The 25,452-nt window shown below is 33.1% G+C and overlaps 2 protein-coding genes across 3 annotated transcripts in view; one reads left to right on the forward strand and one right to left on the reverse strand.

Moving 5' to 3' along the window:
• Positions 1-937: 937 nt before the first annotated feature.
• LOC127870715 (uncharacterized) lies at positions 938-13,160 on the reverse strand. Its single transcript, XM_052413153.1, has 13 exons — positions 12,440-13,160; positions 9,265-9,346; positions 8,483-8,639; positions 8,207-8,271; positions 7,834-7,941; positions 7,428-7,537; positions 6,929-7,073; positions 4,631-4,702; positions 4,306-4,383; positions 3,817-3,885; positions 2,966-3,235; positions 2,433-2,544; positions 938-1,837 (listed from the first exon to the last, which is right to left on the reverse strand). The coding sequence occupies exons 1-13, from the start codon at positions 12,517-12,519 to the stop codon at positions 1,764-1,766; spliced, it is 1,422 nt and encodes a 473-aa protein (XP_052269113.1). The 5' UTR covers positions 12,520-13,160; the 3' UTR covers positions 938-1,763.
• LOC127870707 (apoptosis-resistant E3 ubiquitin protein ligase 1-like) overlaps positions 8,503-25,452 on the forward strand; it is a 132,970-nt gene continuing 116,020 nt past the window's right edge. Inside the window, exons 1-2 of one of the 2 annotated variants that reach the window (XM_052413137.1) lie at positions 8,503-8,650; positions 20,716-20,807. The gene's annotated coding sequence lies outside the window, so the exon portion shown is untranslated. Of the gene's footprint in view, positions 8,651-18,040; positions 18,201-20,715; positions 20,808-25,452 lie in introns of those variants that run through there. The other variant, XM_052413138.1, reaches the window with a different exon arrangement.

Below are 25,452 nucleotides of genomic sequence, written 5' to 3' on the forward strand. Positions count from 1 at the left end.
TATTATTATATTTCCCATTTAAAAATAAATATAGTAATTTTATGAAAATTTCGAAATTTTGCATAACTTTAACTTATCAAATAAAAAACATTAGATTATTTCCAAATAATGTTTCCAATACCATTATTATTTATTTATACACTTTTTACAAATATAAACTGTTTTAATGAATAAAAACAATCTTAAATAAAACAAAAACACATAATTAATTATTTAATGACATAAAAACAATAATAAGATATTGTTAATTACAAGATATTGTTAATAATAAAAACAAACATCAATAGATAAAAAGCACAGTTATTTTTCAATTGCAAGTAATTTTATGAAAAAATAAAAAAAAGAAATTCTGAGAACATCTTAATATGCTTTTATTAGAACTTCATAAAAATAAAAAAAAGAATACAAATAACTATCCTTAAGTTAGAAAACTGATATTTGTAATTACTAAATCCTAAACAAACAGCAAAAGAACAAAAAACATTAACAGCCACTAGAGCCCGTTTCTTCATTGCAAACCATCACGGAGACTTCTCTGTAATTGCATAATGTTCGTACTTTGTGACAGTCTACTTATTATGCATATACATTACTTGTTTTACTTTTTCAATACAGATAGGTACCTTTTACGGGTAGTACATAAAGGCTTCCCCTTTCTTTAGCCAAATTCGCCTTGTTTTGGCAAAATTCGTCTATTTTGGGCTATTTTTTAAGTTTTAATGAAGAAAAAGTTGTAGCCAAGTAGAATTTTCTTTAGCCAAATAGGTCAATTTTTAGCCATTGGCTAATTTGGCGAATGGCAAAGTAAGCCATGGCTGATATTCTTTATTTTTCTTATGAGTTATAGTCCTATAATTCAACTAAAAGTAAAGCTTCTGTAAAATGAATTATTAATTTAAAACTGCTTCACAAAAATTCTCCGGGAATTTGTCCATTCGGTAATTTCAAGGATTTAATAGTGTGTTGATTTTCCCCATGTTCATTTATTCAACTAAGATTATAAAAAAAATAAGATCTGATTAGATAATTTTTATTTTCAAACAGCAAAAACAAGGCACAAAGCTCTGGTGAGCTTTTGACTACAAATATCATGATGGCTATATATTTTACACTGTGTACAAAGCAATGGAAACAAATCAAATTTTATCAAATGTGCTGAAAATGCCTACCATGATGTAAGAAATACAAATAAAAGTTTAAACTGTTATAAATACTTAAAAGAAGTACTCAGATGTGTTTATATCAAAGTTAGTATTTAAAAAAATTCACAAAATGTTTATAGAAAGGGAATATGTTGTCTTAATTTTTATTTGATTTGTTTTGATCTTTTAAATAGTTTACTGAAGTTGTTCCATTATAACATGACCTACGCTCCAGGAGTGTAATAACGTAATTCTCAATTTTGTTAATTACGCGGGTGTTATTACATTAGTTATATTAACTGTGAAATGACGTCGTTATTCCAGCGAATTTCTTCAGTTTTAAACTCTTTTACAGTGTGAATAAACGGTGAAAAGAGCATAACATAAAAAGAAAATTTGTTGGTCATGTTATAAATAGAATCTTAGAATTGTGGTCATTTTGTATTAAATTTATTAAACTCATCATCTAAATAAAGATAAAATCTCGGCAAGCTGCGTTTTTATCTCCATTTAGATGACTTGTTTAATAAATTCAATACAAAACGACCACTCATGCAAGAACCTATATTTGTATGACAATTTAAAACAAACTATAAAAACATCATTGCCACATTTAAACATTTATAATAATTTAATATCTTGTGGCCCCAACACTCTCTCACAGCCATCTTCAAACTTGACCTTCACCTTCTCTCCTGAAACAAAAAGAGAACATTAATTTTATTGGCTTCGATTTAGATTAGTATTTCGTACTTGCCAAAATACGTCATTTTCTATGATCACTTGTAATTATTTTGAACATAATACTTGGTGTTATTTATAAATTTTTGGTACTTCCTTTGTTATGTATGTACCATATTGTACCATATTGTACCATATTGAATTCTTTATATTTTAAATGAAAAATGATTATTTACTATTCTCAGCAAAATTTGATAAAATAATTTATTATTATGTAATGATGAATCTGGATTTAGTTTAGAATGTGTTGTTTTCCTTCATATTTTCAAAATATGCCAAATTCCTATTACAAAGTTTTTTTAACAAGAAGGCTTTAGTAGAAAACTTTCTTAGAAAACCCACCATAAATTGTTTTGATTTATTTGAAAATTAAATTGTAGTGTTATTACCAAGAAGCTTTTAATAAATCATCATAAATCATGCTTGAATTCTTACTATGAAAGAACTCTGTTACATGACAAAATTAAATTCCAATGTCGTCCCATTCCCAATGATGGACAAAAAGGATAGAAACAATGTAAGGAAATTATGTTAAAACAACTTTTTTACCTGATAGCATGACTGATACAATGGTACCCTCAAACCATTCCTCGAACAACTCTCCATTCCTGACTGCCCTATATTTGGCAGATACAGCCTGCCCAACAACTAATTTCTTGACCTGAAATTATTTTGCTGATCATAAATTTCATATATAAAAAACATGACAAAAAGCATTTAAAGTTATATTAACACAAGATGTCATCAGTCTATCAAATTATAAAAAAATAAGAAACTATGGAAACCCCAGAAGGTAAATCAAAGTCATTAATTTTAGGCAAGTGACCAATTGCCAAAACAGCACAATGCAAATTGTGATCACTCTAGGATCAATGAAATGAAGTCCCTTCATCACGGATTCAGTATATGGGTTCATTTAGTGTGAACACCAGGTCATTGTGCATTCCAGACAAAATGTGAGATGAAAAGCCTCATTACATAGCTTTTGTGTATGTCATATACTTAATATGACGTAATGGAAATTTGCATTATGATAATAGAAAAATTAAATCTATTACAACAACAGATTTTTAAATACATACCTGATGTCTGTTTCTTCTTGATCTTTGTGTTTCTGTTTTGTTGTTGCTGGACAGCTCCTTTGGTTGATTGTTGCTCTTCTTTGTTGGTGGTTGCTCGTCCGTGTTGGTCGTCTCCTCATCCTCGCTGTCTGAGAGCTTTAAAATGTAATCAGTTGGTGGTTGCTCGCCTGCAGAGGTTGTCGACTCTTCATCCTCGCTCTCCGAGGGTAAGAAGTTTTTTGTTGGTGGTCTGTCAGTAGTGGTCGTCTCTTCATCCTCACTCTCCGATGGCTGAAATTATATGAAACAACTTATTATAGGCTGTATGATGTCATTGGTATTGTTAATAATTGTGCATTTCTGCAGACCAGGATTGTTGTTCAATTTTCCCATACACAAGCTTTTTGCAGGTTTTATTTAGGGCCAGGGAAAAGGACCCTATTCTGGAGAAAAATTAAATGTGAAAACAAAATTTTGAGTTGTCACACCCATTTTCTCATAAGGGAATGAGATTTTTAGGGATAAGTGGAAACTGCATAATTGTATAAATTTTTTAGGTTGGAATAAGCCTGTATTAGCTATACAACAAACACTGGTTATACATGAAAGACCTTCGTGTGATTTCAAGACAAAATTACGTCATGAAACAAAATATTTATTTCAGTTATTAATAAATAAGTTTTACTTGATTGTACAATATACATGTATTTTTCAATCATTAATGCAATTAATCATCACATAGTTGCAGTCATTAAACATTAGATAAAATAGATTTGGGTGAAAAAATGCTAATTTTACATGTATCATTATATTTAACAGAATGGAGAACAAAACAATTGGTTAATACTGTCTCTCTTCTATGTTTTACTTACTGCATACACTGGCCTACTGTAATTGCATCTTCTTTGCAGGGGTGTTGCAATGAATGAGTAAACGTCCGTCTGAAACATGTGTTTAGTTAAATTAGCATTTATTTTGAAAAACAGTTACTTTAAAAGTCTGTAAAAATGACATACATAATTTATGTGGCAGTAACAACATTTGTCATTCCTTATATGAAATTTACTAGATGCATTTATTGTAATTTATGCACTTATTGTCCCCTACCCATTTCATGAAACCTGAAAAATGGATAGATGGCAATATGGAGATTATGCACGTCATTTCATTTTGTTCCTTCGTCAACATGTTAGTTGCTATGGCAACAAATATATAAAAAAATAATTAAAAAAATACTGACAATAGTGGCGTTTCACCGACCATAGGGGACCATATTGCTTGGCAATCTATTGTTAATTTTGTGTCTTAGCAGTGTCATATTATTCATGATTCATGATTGGGCCATTCTTTTTTTAATTAACCTGCTGCTGGTCCTGACGCAACTCTTGCAGCCTCCAAAGTTGCTCCCTGGCCTCTTTGAGTGCCTCATCCTTCTCTCTCTGAAAAACATAATAACAATCCTGATGTTGCCTATCAAAATAATTATTTTCTTATATAACAGAAATTAAATCATTTTTTTACTGTATGTTAGATTAACATAATTACTTCATAATTAGTTCTATTGAATGCCAACTTCATAATAACAGGGTGTCTGCCATAGCCTAAACTATTTATTTGAAGGGTTAAGTTAATGTTAATATCAAATAACAATAATGTTTTTAATTTGGCACTGGTTATCTTTCTTACCAGCTGCCGTTTCAGTGAGCTGATTTCAGTCCTCAGACAGCCTATGTCTTCTGACGCACCTCTCGTGGACTGCTGTTAAAAATGATTTAATCAATTGATTTACATGTATTGCTTTTTTATGCCCCCGGATCGAATGATCAGGGGCATACTGTTTTTGGCCTGTCTGTCATTCTGTCCCAATACTTTAACCTTGGTTAAAGTTTTGCGATAGCTTTTGCAATATTGAAGATAGCAACTTGATATTTGGCATGCACCAGGGTCTTCCCCAGGCCATTTAAGCGCCCCTTGCCGGGGCGCTTGAATTTCGAAATCAGAGTCACCGGGGCGCGTGAAATTTTCCGATCAGTGTATTCTTCAGTAAAAGAAAGTGGAGATTGTCCAAAAAAATGAAGGTTTCCCCATTAGTGTATCAATATTCCCTGTTTTAAAAGAGCACTCGGTACCTACTTTCACAAGTTATCGCCATAAACACCACATGGGGTAATGGATAATCCACTGATAAGAGAATAGCGTGACGCGCGTATCGATTATTATAGCCACATTACATGGTCATTTAAATCCTGACAAGGATGTATCTGGTAACTTTCCAGCCGTCAAACTGTGAAGTTCATCGTCCAATCGGTTACGCGAATGCTTGTGAGGGCGGGGTTAACTATCGACCATTATTTTTGATTGACGTCGGGCATGAAGTAAGAGTTTATCGCAGCTTGATTAGCAAGTAGTGTAATATAAAACCGGTAAATAGTACAGTACAAATAGTACAGTACAGAACATTAAAGACGGTTTCGGGCATCATCATCACACCTTTTTACTTTAAACAAGTGTTACCTATGATTCATAATTAATACGAGAAATTAATTGCAAGTGGTAAACAATTAATTATTATAGAGATTACAATTATGTGATAACAATTTATTTAATTCCAGTACATGTATATTTCATCATGTCCATTTATAGAACTGATTCACCTCGTTTTTCTGACATTTATTCGACACGTAATGCGCTTTAACAAATTTTGGTTGAATTAATTACGCACACGTGTAAATGTTTCGTCCGATAATCGATAGTTAGAAGACTGATGATGGCAACCGGCCGTGATCCTCGTGGACAACGTGAATTTCATGCATAATTCCGTCAAAACATTTATTCGACTCGTAAAACAAATTATCGTTGAATTTATAACGCAACGGTTAATATTTGTTGAAATCTCAAATGGGAATAATTAAATTTGTAATCCGAAACCCATTACCGTAAGTCGATGTTAACGCGTTTTTAATCCGAAACACACTTCCGAATGTAAATGTTACCGCAACGTTAAATATTTTTGCTTCAAATTAGCAGTGCAAATTTATTTTGTGTCGAATCTTTTTCTCAATTAAAAAGAGCGCGAAAATTATGCAGCATGTACAACGTCGCGTCTATTGTATACAAATGGCGTGTATTGAGCGTTTTAACAAGCACACAACTGGTCAGAGGATTGACGCATATTCAGAGGCAATATTTCATCAAAGTTATAAATAGTCACTTAAAAAATGGCAAGGTTTGTGTTAAAGAAATAACTGAAAGCTTTTATCGTAAATATTTACCAGAAAGAGATTGATAAAAACGGAATAAACGGGATTATCGGGTAATAAATAGAAACTTGAAAAATAGTAAGTATAAAGTAATAGAGTCGGGTTGAAACGGATGTATTGGGGAATCGTTCGAGTCGGGATTTTACTATCTGTGCGGAAAAGTTTTAAAACAATTAAACAATATAAAAAAATATATTTTTAAATGAATGGGTTTTTTTTTGAAGAGTCATAGCGCACCAAATGACGTCTTTTGACGCTGTTTTTCTTTGAGTTATAACGCACCACAGAACGTGAATTGACACGTTAAATTAAAAAAAAATCAACGTCGGGAGGTGCCCCCTCCCGAACCCACCCCTGGGGCGCCTGAACAAATTCCTGGGGAAGGCACTGGCATGCACGTGTATCTCATGAAGCTGCACATTTTGAGTGGTTAAGGGTCAAGGTCATTCTTCAAGGTTAAAAGTAAATAAATAAAATCCAAGGGAAGTACTAAGCTTTAAACAGGAGATAATTTTTAAACCAAATAATATATTGAAATATTATTTCAGAGCGGAGCAATAGGGGGCATTGTGTTTCTGACAAACACATCTCTTGTTAATTACTGATGCTTATATTCTGATTCAGTCAATGTTTGGATGGGATTATTTAGTACTTAATGAATGAAAAATATTTCCTAAAATAAACAGCATGGTATTATTCATTTATTGATATAAATATTGTATACCTTGTCTTTCTTCAATGCTGAATTCATGTCAGCAAGGCTCATTTCACAGTCATCAACTTTCCGAAGGCAGTTAAAAATGAATTGCTCATCTATAGCACCAGCAACACCGCGATACATGTTTGCTGTGACACTGACATGCAGGTCCCTATAAAAATGTTCAGATCAAAGTAAACAAAGGTCATCAACTGTGCCTGGTCCTTTATTTACGAAGGTGACCAATGGCTGAACAGCACAGCATAACACACATAACAAATGACGTTGACTAAAGCTGGGGTCACTGCTAAGTATTGGAGGTAAATGATATCAATATTTATGTACAAACATATGGACATTTTTTGTTTGTTTAATATACTAAGAATTGTAAGAATAAAAATAAAACATATAATTGAAATTTGAAAAAAAATGTTGCATTTCTTTAATACAAAAACCAAAACTTTTTTTAAAGTTGAACTAAAAATAACAGCAACATTTCACTGGTTTATAAAAAGCAGGTTCTTACTGATGTTTCACAATAATCGATGAGAATAATCTGTAACATCTGCGGGACAAAGATGCACATGCCAGTGCCTCTTTGAAGACTCCTCCAAATTGCGAATGCGAACCATAACCCTGAAAAAAGCTCACCGGTTAGCTTAGCCACATAGTCTTTATGATCACACTTGGTTAATATTCATCTGAGTGGTTAACTTACCATGATATTAAAACCACTACTTTAAAACTTTATATGTTTAAATCTTGCTGTAATATTGCTACATTTAAAATTCAAATTTACATAATTTATATTTCTAATGTAATGTTTACATAATATTTGTACAATTCCAGCAAACTGCAACATCTATAGGAAGTAATGTGCTATTAAGATTAGAAAAATATACATATCATGCCAGTGTTCAGAATAATCTTACTGTAAACCCCATGACCTCTTCACACTTGCGCCTCCATGGACGGTTAGATGTGTCCAACTTTTCAACATCACTGGCCGATGAAACATGGGGGTGAAGGTTCCTCATAACCTAACAAAATTTATCATTCTATTTGCAGATTTTTAAAATTTATGTAAATTTGAACATATTTTAAAACAAGTTTATTTCTAACTATTTATTTAAGTACTAATAAACCCTGTTTGCAGTATTCTAAACAGTTAAAGTAAGGCATGTTTGTTTTAATAAACTATACCATTTCTTCTTCTTCATGTAGAAGACAGATGAAAACAGCTTTAATTCTTTTTTTGAAGATTTTGTGCTGATTAAGTTTTGTTAATACAAGACAATAACTTACTCGCACTCTGTCTGGAAACTTAAAGGAACACTTGTATTTCAGCTGATGCCTGGCTGGTGTAGATGCTGTTATTTAAAAAAAAATGTGTCTATTATATTCTGAATGGAGGATAAATCAGTTCTAACACACAAGAGAAAAAAGACAAGCAAGGACATCTTTCATCGCATTATTACAGGGAAAAAATATTAAAACAACTCTGGACAGTTTTATTAATCATATTACCAATTCCATCAAATAATTAACATTTATTTTTTATTTGTTTCATATATTTTTTACCAGGGTCAAAAAATGAGAGGCTGGCCTCTGTCATGATCTTAGTCAGTGTGCCTGAAAATGTGACTGAATCATCAACCGTCTGATGGAGAGCAGCAAAAATGTAGGACGTCGGCAGAAAACCATCCAGTGGCACACTGCATTTCTCCATCTCGTCTCCCTTTAAAAACAGTAAGTTGGCATTTTCATTGAAGTACTTATTGGACAGAAATTTATACAATAAATGTAATTATTACATGTGTTGGGGAGGTGAAACAATTGGTTATTGGGTAGAAATATGTAGTTATTATTAAAAATAGTAGTATATAATTAAAATAAATCTTGCTCTGAAATAGCTACAAAAATATAGGTTCAGAGCCCTACAGTCAGGTTTTTTAGGAAGGATAACAACCAAAATCTTCTTCATGTCTAGGATAAATTATTTATAATTTTACTAGCTTTATCTGTTCCAATTAGAATGAAATCATAATGTAAAAGAATAGCAATCATATTTATGTATTCTGCAGTACAAAATGGGGCCATGTTAACCAAACTCTCCACCAAACCATGTTATCTCCATGACAGCTTTTCATTAAAACTGTTATGTATGGTTATTTAATGTGGGTAATAAAGGCCTGTAAAACAAAAGCAGCACCTGTTATTGTTCGTTCCTTTTTCCTATTTCATGTTTTCCCAACGTCTGATAAAATGTCCTTTTTGGAAACAATTATTCCACCAGTTTTGGATACAGGTCTTTTTCTCCAAACTAGATGGAGAGTCTTTTTAATTACATTACAATAACTTACAATATGTACACTAAACATGATGTCTGTCTGTGTCTGGGGTGTGCACGCTGCTACCTTGCGCTCCAGAGTGCTTGAACCAATCCTGTTAAAAAGGGAGAGATGGCAATACAGAATAATTACATTAAGAACAATGACTGCAGTGTGATAGCCTTTAGAATGAATTGAAACAAAATGTGAAAGTCACAAAACAATGTTACTCTAGTAGTGGCAACTGGGCAGACATGTGGTCAATTACTCGAAAAAGTAATCAATTAAATTAATGATTTTAACTTCTTTTTCAAAAATGATTAATGGTTTTGTTCATCAATCAATTATTAATTGGTAATCTCAACCAAAGTGATCAAATTAAATATTAATGTATTAATTCATGCATGTAATAATATTTGGGCTTCTAGACCCATTATCAACCAGTGTTTATTTTAAAAAAAGGATCATATTCTTATTCTATTTAATTTTATTTGCACGAAAAAGATGTAGTCTTCTGATTATTGCATTTATTGAAAGTGCGGTCATAATGATGATAACAGATTAAATTTTATGATTACCCCATGTCTGCAACTGGCAACTTATTGAAAATATTACCCCATTTCTCAGGTAAACAGTGTTATCAACTAATCAAATAATTATGAAATGTTTTTTTGTACTAAATACTTCAGGTTAAAATGAAAGTTTGACATTTCAACTACAGTAGATTGCAACTAGTGCTTCAGTGATATGAGACACAAAGAAACAATTATAAAGCATGTGCAATACCCTTAATGTTTTGAAACATATTTTCCATGAAATGAAACAGTCTTATTTTGAAATAATTACTGAGAAAATCAAAACTTCCCTTGACATATCTTTTTGTATCTAAGGGTGAATTAAAAAGAGACAAAACTAAAACACAATTTTTGATAGAATATTGGAAATAGTGTCACACAGCATTTTGAGAGAATGTTCAAAAGGAAATGTAAATACACTTTAAATGCTTAATTATGGATGATGTCATGCTGATCGATATATAGTGCTTATGAATACTGGGAACAAACAAAAATGAATGTTGCCAGATTTAAATCTTCAAGTGGTTTCTCCAGTGACCGTTTATCATCTATTATGTGAGGTGTGAGCATTTAGAAGCCCTTATATCAATTGTAAGTATGTCACATTGGAATCTTAAATTACAGTCTGAATATTGTTTTGTGTACAAAATCCCTTTTTTGTGCTGACTGCCAACTTATGACATTGAACAACAAGTTTTACTGTACTACAGTATCACAATTGGCCCAGTGACACCCTATTTGCACAAATATTTTTTGGGTACTTGTTCAATCACTTTTTGAACCTAGCATTATAACTCCTTAGTAAACTCCTTACAAAAATATTATACTTGTATAAACAAAAAGAAAGGATTTGATGAAAACAAAAAAAACCAAGGAAGATTACCAGTAGTATTACAAAACAAATAAAACATTGTATCTTAATCTTATAATGTCTTTGTAAAATCAATTTACAGATTTATTAGCCCATTATTCTCAATAATTAATTAAAAATTAATTATTTTCTTCATTTTAAATTAATTTAAAAGAAACACACTAAAATCTATGATCAGGAGATAATAAGATATGTGTGTGGAGTGTGTCCTTCAGCTTATCAGTTGCTGTGTTACTGATAGTAATCTAATAAATCGCGGATGACAGTGCTATCTATGCGTCTAAGGAGACAATGTAAGATAAGACTGGATGCATGTATTTAAGAGGGCACAGTGGGATTTTTGTTAGTAATAAATGACATTATATAATGGAAAAAGGAGAAGAATGTTTTTAACAAACTAACAGCTCAGAGATAATGGGCATTCAATAATGATGATATTATATTGTTTGTAAAAAAAACAACTGCATTGACTTATAAAAAAAACACATAAAATTATCTTTATTTGGTATCCGAAAAATCTTTTCTTGCTGAAATGGTGATGTACACTGTGACCAACAATGCATTTTGTAATATACCATATCTCTTTGAATGCCCTGATGGTATTGACACAACTTACATGTAACAGCCAATTAAAAAATACCAAAAGCATTGCATGGCTCATTGAAACTATGGCAACAAAAATGACTTCTTTTATGTGAAAATATATCATATTTATAATAGTAAATGTGATCTTAATGTAACATTATTCAATAAATGACATAAAATATATATGAATAAATGAGAAATGAGCCAAAAAGGAACAATTTAATTTGTGTTAATAGTGTTTAAATTTGTTATGAATAAAACGTTTGAATAAAATCATTTTCATAAATTCAATGTTGATAATATTAAGATATAATTATATTGATTACTGATGTATTACTGTCTTTTTGTAAACTTTTCTTATTAATTCAATGTATTGATATTATTATACACACTGCGTAACTTTCTATTTTTATAAGTTGTTGTTGTTGTTGTATATACGTACATAAGTATCTAATAAACCATCAACACAAAAAAAGATTTTCTTATATATTTCTTTTTCTATTCATCTGTACTGTTTACACTTAACATAGATGCTAAAAATGTAACAATAAAAATGAGGGGGCGAGTCGTTATATATTATATACGCAAAAACATAGTTATGTTACTGTGGTAACGCATAATATTAATTGCAAGAGTTGATAAAATTCCAGGTGTAGAAATCTTGAACATATCATGCAGGATGCGACACAGTATTCCAGTTTCTGTTGAAAGTTCCTGAAAAAGGTGAAAGTTAAAGTAATGCATTTTAACAAATTTCATCAAACTTTTAATTTGCCAAATCTTAAGATATTTTTTCAATACCCCACCAGTTTTTACCGACTCAAAACACAATATATCGAAATTAAATAAAAATCCTACCATATAAGTAATGATGGGGCGAGTCGTCATCTATGTGGGGCGAGTCGTTATACATGTGGGGCGAGTCGTTATAAAAGTGGGGCGAGTCGTTATAAAAAGTGGGGCGAGTCGTTATGGGGCGAGTCGTTAAGGGGGCGAGTCGTTAGTAAACCGTAAACCAAATACTGGCAAAATCTGTAGCTCTTGGGGTTTTATTGATTATTTCACTTAATTCCAAAGCTGTGTGTCACAAATGCTTTACAATTCAACATTAATGAAAGATTACACATGTTATTCATTTTGATCATTAACAACAACTATAATATAGCTGTATTCTCACCTGAGAAGTAGGACCGCCTTGTGATGGCCTGCCACTTTGGTTGAATCCAAAAACCAGCTATTTTCCACTTGTAAATCCATTGCAATGGTACACTTAAGTTTCTTCTAGAATATGTGTTTTGTTGTTAATTGCATCACAATTTGTGGAGAAAGTTTGTTTGTTTCAATTTGATAATTGGATTCACACTTTTCTCATTGGACAATGTGATTCACAGTTTTTCATTGGACACTTGGATTCACACTTTTTTCATTGGACACTTGGATTCACACTTGTTTCATTGGATAATTGGATTTCACACATTTTTCTCATAGCTGTAGTTGAATTAAGTGTTTCAATAGGATAACAGGTTTCACAGTTTTCATTTTTAAATAGATCTATCTTTACTATACCTAAAGATATTTTTAAATAATTAGATATTTATTAAAGTACCGCACCAACACTGCAAAGTCCCTACATGTATATGTGTGTCAGCTCTGTAAAAAAAGGCTGACCACTGGCTTAAAAACACGTTTTAGACAATAACCACAAAGATACTATGTCAAGCAGTGTGCTCGGGCAATGGTTTTTAACCAGAGTCCCGAGCGTAAACAACCCCAAAGTAAGTCAGGTTTCACATTTTTCACAAAAAGGGCCTTTTATTATTACCCATTATATTACTTATTGCTTGACATAAATTTTGTGTTCAACAAGAAAATTGTTACTGTCTCTCTTTTTTTTCTTTCTCACATAAACACATTGCAAAAAAACATACAATAATAAAAACAAAGTCATTATTACACATTTCGGGCAATGGAATTCAACAAAATTCCAAAGGGTTAATAACCCATTCATTGAAGCTAAATCCTGAAATCTTGTCTTAAAAAAGGGATTAGGTAGACACTTATCTTAACTTTATTTTATCGTTCTTCTAAAAAGTCATAGTATTGTTCCCTTGGTTGACATGAATCTAATGAGTAATTAAATAGTGAATAGTAATAGTTAATGCATGTGCGTAAAGTGTCGTCCCAGATTAGCCTGTGCAGTCCACACGGGCTAATCAGGGACAACACTTTCCGTTTAAATTGGATTTTTGCTAAGAAGAGACTTCATTTAAACGAAAAATGTCATAAAAGCGGAGAGTGTCGTCCCTGTGCAGTTTGCACAGGCTAATCTAGGACAACACTTTACGCACAAGCATTATGCCCAGTTTTCTCAGAAAACGACAGATATTGATTAACCAAAATTATATAGTCAGCCACCTTGGAATCGGCAGTTTGGGATTTGGCAGTTTGGAACTCACCATGCACCACTGCATCACTTCAAAATTTTATTTTTAAGATCATTTTTTAAATATACAAAACAACAATGTAAATTAATTAATTTCAGTGGGGAAGAATCAGAGCAAATGTATATCCCACGTGTTGTGTTAAAAACAGATCATATTGTTGTTGGTTTTAAGGAATGATATCTAGCCAATGATACAGTATAATCACATGTCAGATTTGCTATTTGCCAACACTTTTTAGTCAGGATTTTTCAAATAAAACACTATCAAAAAACCTATCTGTGAACAGGTAAAGGACTTGATACCATCAATGGCATTTTTGGTCAATTTTTGGATCCCAAATTCAACCTAAATCCCCCTGCACAAAACAATGTATGTTCCCTTAGTGATACAAATAAATCAGCTTGAAAAAAAACAACAAAGAAAACAACATGCCAGTAGTTCCCGCTTTAGAAGCATTGAAACAACTGTTTTATAATACATTTCAGTAAAGCAAAAATTCAAATATATATTTAAAATGTTTATTTTCTGTAAAGATATGTATTACAGATTTTTTTTAAATTGCAAATTTTATTAAACTTTCTCTCTTGAAAGGTTTTGTGAAAATAATTCCTCCTTGATGGGCCCCTGGCCCCATTCCATCAGGAGTGAGAATGTGCCCTGCCATCTTTTGTTTATTGGATGCGGTGTACGGAAGAAACCCCCTCCGGAAGAAACCCCCTTCGGTAAAAACGGCAGGGCGGAAGAAACCCCCTTTCATAGTTTGCATACGCGGAAGAAACCCCCTCGCTAGTTTTGCTAGGCGGAACAAACCCCCTTCGAGTTTTCAGACAGGCGGAATAAACCCCCTTCCATAACGGAACAAACCCCCTTCCAGACAATTTAGTTACAATTAAAAGCACGGTAATTGTTTACAGAAATTCACTTTTATTTTCAGAAAGATCTCGGGAAGCACGTTTTTTTGCATGATTCAATTTTTTTTTAAAGACGAATGCTTCGGTTATTATAGGAAAATATGTACGAAATATCTTCGTCACTATCGGCTCTGGGCGCTAATTTTGTGTGTTTGTTATTTTTATCAATCAAGTACAAGTTAACGCAAACAAAATGGTATAATCTCACTGAAACGCGTGCAAGACAAATTCACACGAGCATCTCATCATTAACAACTTGTGAAAAAACGGCCGGTACACCTCTTTACTCAGCACATAACAGTTTGGAAATAGATATTCGCACCTGCATTTAATTATATAAAAGGTCCTTTAATGTACCGGCTATTGTTGATAATGATGAGAAGTTGTGTCATGATCGGCGCCTTTGCGGCTCGTGTGAAGTTATGTACAGTTTTTTTAAATTACATTTGCTCGATTAATTGGTATGTATATATATACACATCGTTGGTATTTCGAATATATCAATAATGGAGATCATCAAGAACAACAAGGGTGGGCAGAAGTTGTGTTACTAGGGGTACTGCTACACGAAGAAAGCAAAGTCAGCGGTTAGCCAGCGTTGGGAGTGTGACCAACGGGGTTCACAGAAATGCCGTGCTATTGCTACCACTGATCTAGAGGTAAGTAATATTATACCATGTACTTATACTCAAAAATAAATGAGTCTTTTTCTACAAAACCCATGTATTGCGATTATTTTTATATAATATTAATTTTGCATAAAATTCCAATTCGTCACATCTGAGTATAGCTATATTAGTCATATTAACATTTTTTAAAAGGCTCGGACAAATGAATAAGTACTTGATATTATAAGTAAAACGATTGACCTGTTTCATCAATATGTATGCTTTATGTTTCAGCTCACCGCAGTGACAGAGCACACCCATGCCGCCGACATGTTCAAGGGAAAGACTTAACACTTAGGAAGGGGGTTTATTCCGCCTGTCTGAAAACACGAAGGGGGTTTATTCCGCCTGTCTGAAAACTCGAAGGGGGTTTGTTCCGCGTATGCAAAACTAGCGAGGGGGTTTCTTCCGCGTATGCAAACTATGAAAGGGGGTTTCTTCCGCCCTGCCGTTTTTAGCGAAGGGGGTTTCTTCCGAAGGGGGTTTATTCCGGTAATCATTGGATGCCAGTCATAAATAACATGCTAACTAAGATAAGCTTTTGGGGGACAACACCTACCCCAGTAGACAGATTATCTCCAGAGCCAATTAAATATGCAGGGTTTGTTGTGTGTTATAATTAGCACATGCTAATTAGCACATGCTTAACAGTTTGATGTTTCAATTGTACTTTTTTAAGGTCATAAGAAGAAAAGCTTGAATTTCACTTTCACATTACAGGTTTTTATATTAAATGAAGTATGAAGTTTTGAAAATAGCAAAATTTCTGTTCTATACAACTTTTTTCCCCTGTTTATATTCTCATGCAAAATGCTTTGAAAATGTTATGTACACCTAAATACCTTTTAAGATATCTTGTTAATTTAAAACGATAATTGAATATTTGCAAGAAGAAACAAATGTTTTATGCTTTTAATTTCAGAATAATAATTATATTTCATTAATATTGTAATATGAAGGCGATATTACTGATAAGCATAGAAACAATAGCATTTAAACTTAGTATATGACGAAAGATGCTTTCAAGACATTACATGGTGCAGGAACACAATTTGACAGGTTGCGAAATTATGCAAAATTTACCTGAATAACATTCCAGCCACACTGGATCCACTACCATTGTTTTTAATACAACTCAGAAAGACAATAAGGATTGGAAACTTACTTATTGCCATTAGGAATTGCATTTGTAATGTGTAACTCATCCATGATCATGAATTACTTTTGCTTTCAGCGCTCATTTTAGCATGAAAATATTCAGAGTTGTGTAAATATGCTCAAGTATTGAACCTTACTGTCGTGGTAACACTGCACTATTGTTATTGTTGAAAAAGGGAGCTGATTAATCGGTATATAAGGGGCTGAGTGCTTTAAAGCGGGTATATACGATTTTTTTATATGTGTTTAATTTTAATATTTTGATAAAATATGTTACAATAACCATATATAGGCAAGAAAAATTATACATTAAAGCCGAATTTCATAAAATGCAGCAAAGACAAATTAGCGCCCGAGCCGATTGTGACGTACATATTTTCCTACAATAACCGAAGCATTCGTCTTTGTATTAGGATCGGAGTTAGTGTTCGTGTGTCGTATGAATAGATATCGTTGCAGGAATTCAAATAAACCGTTAAACTAAGTTTACATTCACATCGTACATGTATGGTATACATGCTGGCGAATTCGGCTGTACAGCCGTTTTCAATTTCGGAATTAAATATCTGGCTTATTTCGCATTTTTCGACACATGTTCTTCTTAACTTTTATTTTAATTTATATTGAAATATATATATAATAAGTTTTTACACATTTTATATAAATTCATAAATATTTGACAAAATCGTATATACCCGCTTTAAGTAAACTGCAATATTATATTTTTAAAGATTTAAACTTTTGCACCAAAACTAAGCATACAACTTCAAAATGGTGTCCAAAATTGTCGAAATTTAAGATTCTCATATAAGGCCGATTTTTTCCTGGTTTCAGATTGGCTGAATCTCGTATTTGCCGATTTTTTTCCGTATAAGCCGTGTTTTTCCATATTGGCCGCCTTTATCTCATATAAGGCGAGTTTTGAGCTTTATTGGCAAGGCTCAATGTGTATGGGGCGAACAAATTGAACACATTCTCGTCTAATATTATAAAGTTAATTAATAATTCATATTATTTACTAGATTGTTATTTACCTATTACCAATACGGATGCACATTAAGTTTTAATACTCATTACTCATGCCATGGAAAAACCTAACACTTGTGTATGCTGTAAAAATTCAATGTTAACCAAATATACATTTATATTGATTTTATTTTAAACCGCAGACTGTTTAAAAAACAAACTCTTTTAAGTTTCTTAAAATTTTGCCAATTAGACATTGGGTCAAAACATGATTTATTTGGCCAACATATTTTTTTTAACACCTTTAAAGAAATGTATTTTCCATAATCATGTTCAGCTTTTACTTTTAAATTAAATAATCTTGATATGTTAAATGAAATTTATGTGAAATACAAGAAAAAACAACTTGAGAAATAATTGCTTTTTAAGAACATTGTAATATTTTTTTAATTGAAATTACATTACACTAGTTCTTTTTTGTTCATAGTTCACTTTATTGGTACCACTGGTGGCATAATTGCCACCTGCAGTGCTTGATTTTGATGATAGGGTCAGAATTAAAGATTGCCTTTGATTGGATGATAGGGTCAGTATGAAGGCAGCCTTGGATATCAATTTTGAATTTGCTGATAAGCAATTCAGATGGCAGACACAACTTAAAGGCTTAGAGTGACTGTAATGGTGTACTAATTTCTTTACATGAGTGACTTTTATGAAGTATGAAGTATTAGAAGTATTCAGGGAAGTAAAGAGTTTTCAGCACAAGATACAGTATGTGTGATCTCAATCAGGTAATGCTTACATGTTTGTCATCGTACTCTTCATAGTTGCTGACTTGACGAATTGTTATACTATGAAGTTAATCTTTATTTATGTGCTGTGATCAATTGGGAACTAACTGTTTCAGGTTCAGAATCCCTTTAAACGGGTTAAAACCCAAATGCTCTATCATGAACTTTTCAAGGCGGTGATCCATATGTTTGTTCTCATTTATTGCTCTAAATTGTGATGTTTTTTGTTTTGTTTTATTTCGTAGTTTTACACATTAAGTCACCTATATCGATTAAGGTAAACAAAGGTTAAACTTCAGCTTCCCAAGGACTTATAACGGTTGATATAAGTAAATTCTCTCATCAAAATGTGTCTGGAATTTTATAATTATATACATTTAATTGTAATCTGTTTTATTTGTCTAATGAGAAGTTAAATCTGTAACATTGAGTTGCCAACCACTTACTCAACCAGATATTTAATGCCCAAATTCTCAAGAATCATAAGTGCGGGGCATAAAATCATCAAATATACCAGTAAAAATGAGGCTGAGCATTCATTCATTTGCAAAATGTTTGTGATACTAAGGGAATAAATGTTTGTTAAAACTATACTTCAAAACAATTTAATGTTTTTTTTGTTTTAATTGAAAAAATAATAGTTTATGCATAATTTTCTTCATGTCAATTAAGTAATGTGGAATAAAATGATGTGCTTAACCATTTGTCAAACAAATCAATTTGGAATTTGTTTGAATAGTCCATTTTTTTATCTACTGTTTGACACACGCTGTTCTATTATTTTTTATTTGAATTCTAACGGTAGCTTTATAATGAAGTTCAGTAACATGACATTACACACAACTTAATTGTGAGTGTCAAGACTTTCTTTATAATAAAAAACAATTGGGAAATAAATAAAATTTCTGGGCAATGAAAACATACAGCTATACATAAATTAGGAAATTATGAGTAGATACGTTAATACGGTGTGCGGTAAAAATGCCAGATGTAAAAATGCCATAGGTAAAAATGCCAGATGTTATATAGTAAAATAGAGTTTTTACCTCTGGCATTTTTACCTATGGCATTTTTACCTATGGCATTTTTACCTCTGGCATTTTTACCTACATTCGTTAATACAAATAACAGGGAATTCATATTTGAACTGGCAGTAATTAATTGAAACTAAAATTTCAATTTTAAACACTTTCTTTAAAGTTATGGAAGTACATAATTATTTTCAAAAGTATGGAGCGGCCCTACTGTAAGGCATACATCTTTGTCACCCAACACCAACCTGCATTGGGGGGGGGGGGTCTCTAATTGACAGATTAAAGTCCCTTTGAAGTTCCTCCAAGTTACCAGTGTAGTGGGGTATTTCTAGTTAGCCAAAACCAGTGCACACCAGTCGGCTGTCCGGCTAGCGCATTGGTTGGCACGCTCGCTTCTCACTTAGGTAACCCGGGTTCGAATCCCGTTCCCGGCGCATGTGAGTTTTTTAGCCCAATCATGAATCTTAAATATCTATTTAAACCAGTTTGAAAATGGATCGTGATCAGTGGCAAAACATGGCAGCAAGGGGTTGGGGCAGTTTTCTCTAGAAGTGTAAAACACACTTTTTCCTAGTGTTAATGAAATATTGTTAAAACATATGTTGATTGACGTTGAAAATTGATCTGGTCCATCGAAAACAAGGCCACCGAGGGCACTGTTTGTCATTTTCCCTATTTATATGAAGTAAAAGGCCTCTGAACACTCTAGAAAAATGGTTCTGATGGGCATTAAAAACATGGTTGCCAGGGTGGTTGGGGTAATTTTCTATATAGGCGAATAGTAAATCTGGAACACCTTATTTGTAAAGTCAGTTTTGTCATACCAATGTTTAGATATATTTACTGAAGAGCTTTAATCTTTGTTTCTTTCCATCTCAGTCAGGTGAGTGACACAGGACCTCTTGGCCGTCTTGTTTTTTATGCTATCAGTTAATATCATATGCATTTTTGTTAGCTTGGAACAGCTTCATGATTTTTAGTTTGCAAATGCAATTACCCCGGTATACTAAGGCATCCATAAATAATCATTTCTTCTAAACTGACCAACACTGTTTTTTGTGCGGACCTTTAAAAGCAAAACATTATTTTGTATTTGTTGTTAGATTCAATACTATTCTCAAAAATATGATTATGTTTAACTTGTAAGTATATGAAAGCGATGTTGCATAGCCATTCAGTAGATTTTATATCACTGACTGTTCTTTTGCAGTAGTAAATAGATATTATATTATACAGAACCTATTTACTACTCTTATTGTTTCCTGCATGGGAAGAAGTGGTATTTGACATGTTTGTTAATAATAGCTGTACTTGCAATAAAACAAAGAATACAGCAAGAGAATTGTAAACAATGTGACAATGTCACACATACACCCCTAATACTCTGAGTCTTCATTTCTTGTTTGATCTGTGCAGTGTTCCATCTTTATTGTTTTCATAAAAATTAGCCAATCCTATAAAAAGAATTATTCTTTCTTCAGATGGCATAATCTGCGCTGTTCTTTTCACTGTATATCGACAATGGAATCAAGTGTGCCACTACAAGATCAGAATGCCAGAACACAGGTTCAAGGTGAGTTATAAATATACTTTATAAAGTACTGACTAAATCAAATGCCGAAAACATGACATAGGTATTAAGCCAGCATTAAACGGGTTTGATTTGATAAAATAAAATGTATGTACTATAACTGAATCTATACAACCGACCCAAAAATGGCAGAAAAAATCATTTCACTAGGTGTGTGTGATTTGTTTGAATGGATAAATGAATCCATAACAAATCGATTAAGCTTTTGTCTAACAGTTGATACAAACAGGTTATTCTTACTGAAAAGAATTTCTTTGATTAAATAACAAATACAAAGTTTATTCATCAAAGAAAATAACCTTACATTTACTTATATCGAAAAACAAACAAATCAAATACTGAACCCATATTTATTTAACTTAAACATCCATCAGCATATTCTACACCCACAACTTCACATCCAAAGAGGCACGCATATTCTGAAAATCAATAAGCGAGATCTGCATGTAAATCTACATCTTTTGTCCCACCATTTCCATCCGAGGTAATGTTCTTCATTATAAAATCCAGGATACATCAACGCAATACATCTCTTTTTTTTCTAGACAGTCGCTAAAAATTGTGTCTTGTTCTGTGGTCAAAATGCATGTGAGTAAATTGTCGTCCCAGATTAGCCTGTGCAGTCTGCCCAGGCTAATCAGGGACGACACTTTCCGCTTCAATGGTATTTTTTGTTTAAAGGAAGTCCCTTTTTACCGAAAATCTAGTTTAAGCGGAAAGTGTCGTCCCTGATTAGCCTGTGCGGACTGGCTAATCTGGGACGACACTTTACGCACATGCATTATGACCAGCTTTCTCAGAACAAGACACAGTTAATGGGCTCAAATATTGTGCGGAAACTAATTTAGTGACTAGTCCTTGTGACATTTGAGTTGTTGAATTTAAAAGTAATATGCATTATTTAACAAACAAGCATACCACTTATCGACAATCAAAGCATTGTTTATTGTTGAACGTTGACATTTGACCTGGTTATCTCAAACGCATTAGGCTTCATCCAGTCTCTAACGTTACCAATATACAAATTAACATAATCTAGGTAAAAAAATCATTCAAATGGTATCATTCTGAGACGACTTAAATGTGGCAAGTCCTTTTGACATGAGGAAATTTTAAACGATACGGGTCTTTCTATCACGGTAAGGCAAAATTTTACCAGTTTGCATGGTTGTCGGTGAAACCGTTTTCTGGAAAACGCGCTGAAACAAATGTGTCGCGTTCTGAGAAAACTGGGCATACTGCATGTGTGTAAAGTGTCGTCCCAGATTATCCTGTGCAGTCCACACAGGCTAATCAGGGACGACACTTTCCACTTTTATGACATTTTTCGTTTTAAGAAGTCTCTTCTTAGCAAAAATCCAATTTAGGCGGAAGGTGTTGTCTTGATTAGCCTATGCGACACTTTACGCACATGCATTAAGCCCAGTTTTCTCAGAACGCGACTCAAATGGTCCATGGACCGAGAAGCTTGAAACTATCTACCGTCCGACCGACCCACTTACGAACGGACAGAAGCAAGGGGACACAATACAACTAGTGGATTCATGTAAATAGGGCTCCTAGTGGTGAGATAATGCATTCGTCCATTCAGTCAATTTAGGAAATCGTTCCCAATAATTATGAACGTGTATTATTGCCATAATAGAACAATCATCAAAACTTTGACAAAAGAGATAAGCAATTTCTGAAACCTATGTAAGTGGCATATTTATTTTGTTAACATTTCTGCTCGTAAATTTTAAATATATTATATTCACAATAATAACAAATTAACAGTACATATATTTTGAAAATGATTAATAAAATACAGATTCCCTTTGGCTTTAAACTTGGTTTTTATCTTAAACATAAACATATATATTTTTCAAAAGTGTATTTTTAACAAACTAGCATAAACCTTAACTACACATATAACAGTAGTTTGCGGCGCTTTTTTCAATATTGTACTTGCATTCAAATGTTACATCCTCTCCTTAATATCGCTCCACATAAAAATTCAGGTAAGGTAAACTTTCTTTTCATACGTCTGTGTCAGAACATATTTTCCCGCTAGGTCCTGTTCGTAAATTTCATGTTTGGTACAGCGGACGCCTGTAAAGTGATTCATACAATTGATTGACGAAACATCGATGTAGTTATTTTTTTACATCTAATGAATGGAAAAAGTTTTCAGAAAATTGTTTATAGGCAAAAATCAGAATTTTAACTTGGACATAATATGAGAATAGTAGAAATATGACAATTACAAGAAGATATTTTATGAATGCTTTGGACCTATGTTCAGTTTTATTATAAATCGATGTATTACATCAATTAAATGAATACATTCGTTGATAAACCAGTTAATCGCTATGATGTATGGAAAGTATGGCCTTGCATGGTCTGCATAGAACGTTCTGCAGGTTTTGATATCACTTCTTGAGATAACCGACAAGAAAACGTTTTGTAAAAATACTGAAATGCACATCCGTGTTATTGATCGTCTTCTACTATCTGTATTACTATTAAACATATTGTTTGTAAATGCACATGTAAATTTTACTGGGACATTAAGTTTAATATGATAAGACAGCATTGCTCCAAATGTGAACATTGAAATCCAGGTCTTCACTGCTATAATATTGAGATCCATCTGTAGGCTTACACGAAATAGTAAAATAGGAATTGTTACTGCTTTAAGGCCATAATTAATAACCATTAATTGAAAATCAAGTACATATTGAATAAATAGTATATATTAATGTATTTAATTGATGCAATGGGATCGAACCCGTGACCACCAGGTCAGAAGGCGGACACCATATTCATTACATAACGGCGACCTGTAATAAGATGGTGATATAACAATAGAATTTGTTTAGCGTCAAAAGATCACTTTTGCTACACAGTAATTGTATTCAACACTAATAACAAAGAAAAAAACAACACTTAATCATGCATTGAAAATTTAAATGTACCATAAGTAATATTTCCTTCATTGAAGTTTTGAATTTAGAACTAAATATTTTCCTTTTTAACACATCTTTTAACAGATTTATACTTAACATTCGGGAAAGTGGTCATTCTTTACCAATCGTTATACGTAGGCGTTCCATTTTTAGATGATCGGAAATGTGGAATCTACGTAACAAAAAATATCCAATAAATCCACGCAGTGTCATTGTGTTTGTTATAGCAGAATTCTATGTTTAAGATGAGGTTGTTCATATACATAGTATTGATGGTATCCTTGCGATATTCGCTACTTAAGGGAAAACGTATTTTTTACATCTATCTGTTTTAAAATGGGTTATAATTGTTTGATTGAAATACTGTTAAGCACATCAAACGATATTACTCCCAACATTGGCGTTTGTTGTATATTTGGCAATCGACTCATCACACGTTTGGTCGGTTGCCATACAGCCCAAGTGAAGCAAATCCGAACCAAATGTCTAACAACTATTTTAAAATTAGCCAGAGTGGATTCATTGTACACATTTTTAACGACGTTTGCAGTAAATAGTAATTGTTTCCTTCATTTGCGCATACACATGTCATCAGTGATTCCATTGCTTTAATGGCCCTATTCCACTACGACAACAAGCCCACGATACGCTACGCTTTATCACATTTATTGAATCGGGAAGACTCGTGACAGTCTAGGACACTGGTACGATTGAGTTACGACGAATCGTGGGGTTCGGTTGAAGTCTTGCGAATAGGGTCGCGACTTCACTACGATGTGTAAGAATCTACTGCGACTGTACTACGAACGATGCAGATCGGTCCCGACTAAGTTAGGACCTAACCGAACGCACACATGAATTAGGCGCCAATATCTATTGATATTAATTTAAATCGCGAGAATCTTAGCGGGATCGCAACTCACTCGGGGTGAAGTCGTGAGAGTATTGATCTAAATCGCGAGAATCGTAGCAGGCTCGCAACTCACTCGGGGTGAAGTCGTGAGAGTATTGATCTAAATCGCGAGAATCGTAGCGGGCTCGCAACTCAGTCGGTGTTGAACTCATGAGAGTCTTGACAAAGTCGTAGCTGATTCGTAGACAGATCACATGATCACCGATTTCCCGATTGCGTCACGAAATACATACAATTCCATTACGACACACAAGAACGCACTACGATGCTGTTACGAGTCAACTGCGATTAAATTCAGTCTTGGAGGTCCTGGCCAAATTTTAAACACGTTTAAAATCTGGCCACGATTTTTCGGGAGCTCACGAGTTGCAGGAATCACTTACGACCGGCCCACGACTAGCAACGATTGAGCTACGAATGTCCCCGACCTCAAAATATTGGAAATCGGGACAAATCGTGGGGAATCGGGTCGTAGTGGAATACCCCTATAACACAAGCATATTTTCTTGTATGGGTCTACATATACTATTGGTATGTGTTTATCGGGTCTACATATAAGTAAGGATTAATATAAAACTATTTTGCATAAACAAACTACACAAACGCGGATTCAATCAGTGTCTGTACTCCGTGCTTACAGATCTAAAACGTTTTTTTGTCAGTGTATCCGTGTTAACCATCTTCGAACACTGTTTTAACTTCATTCGTTCTGAGTCGTTCTGGCAAGTAGTTTTACTTAGGAAACGTGGTACGTTATTATTCCATC

The sequence above is a fragment of the Dreissena polymorpha genome, chromosome 3, assembly GCF_020536995.1.
Source record: "Dreissena polymorpha isolate Duluth1 chromosome 3, UMN_Dpol_1.0, whole genome shotgun sequence".
Lineage (NCBI taxonomy): Eukaryota > Metazoa > Mollusca > Bivalvia > Myida > Dreissenidae > Dreissena > Dreissena polymorpha.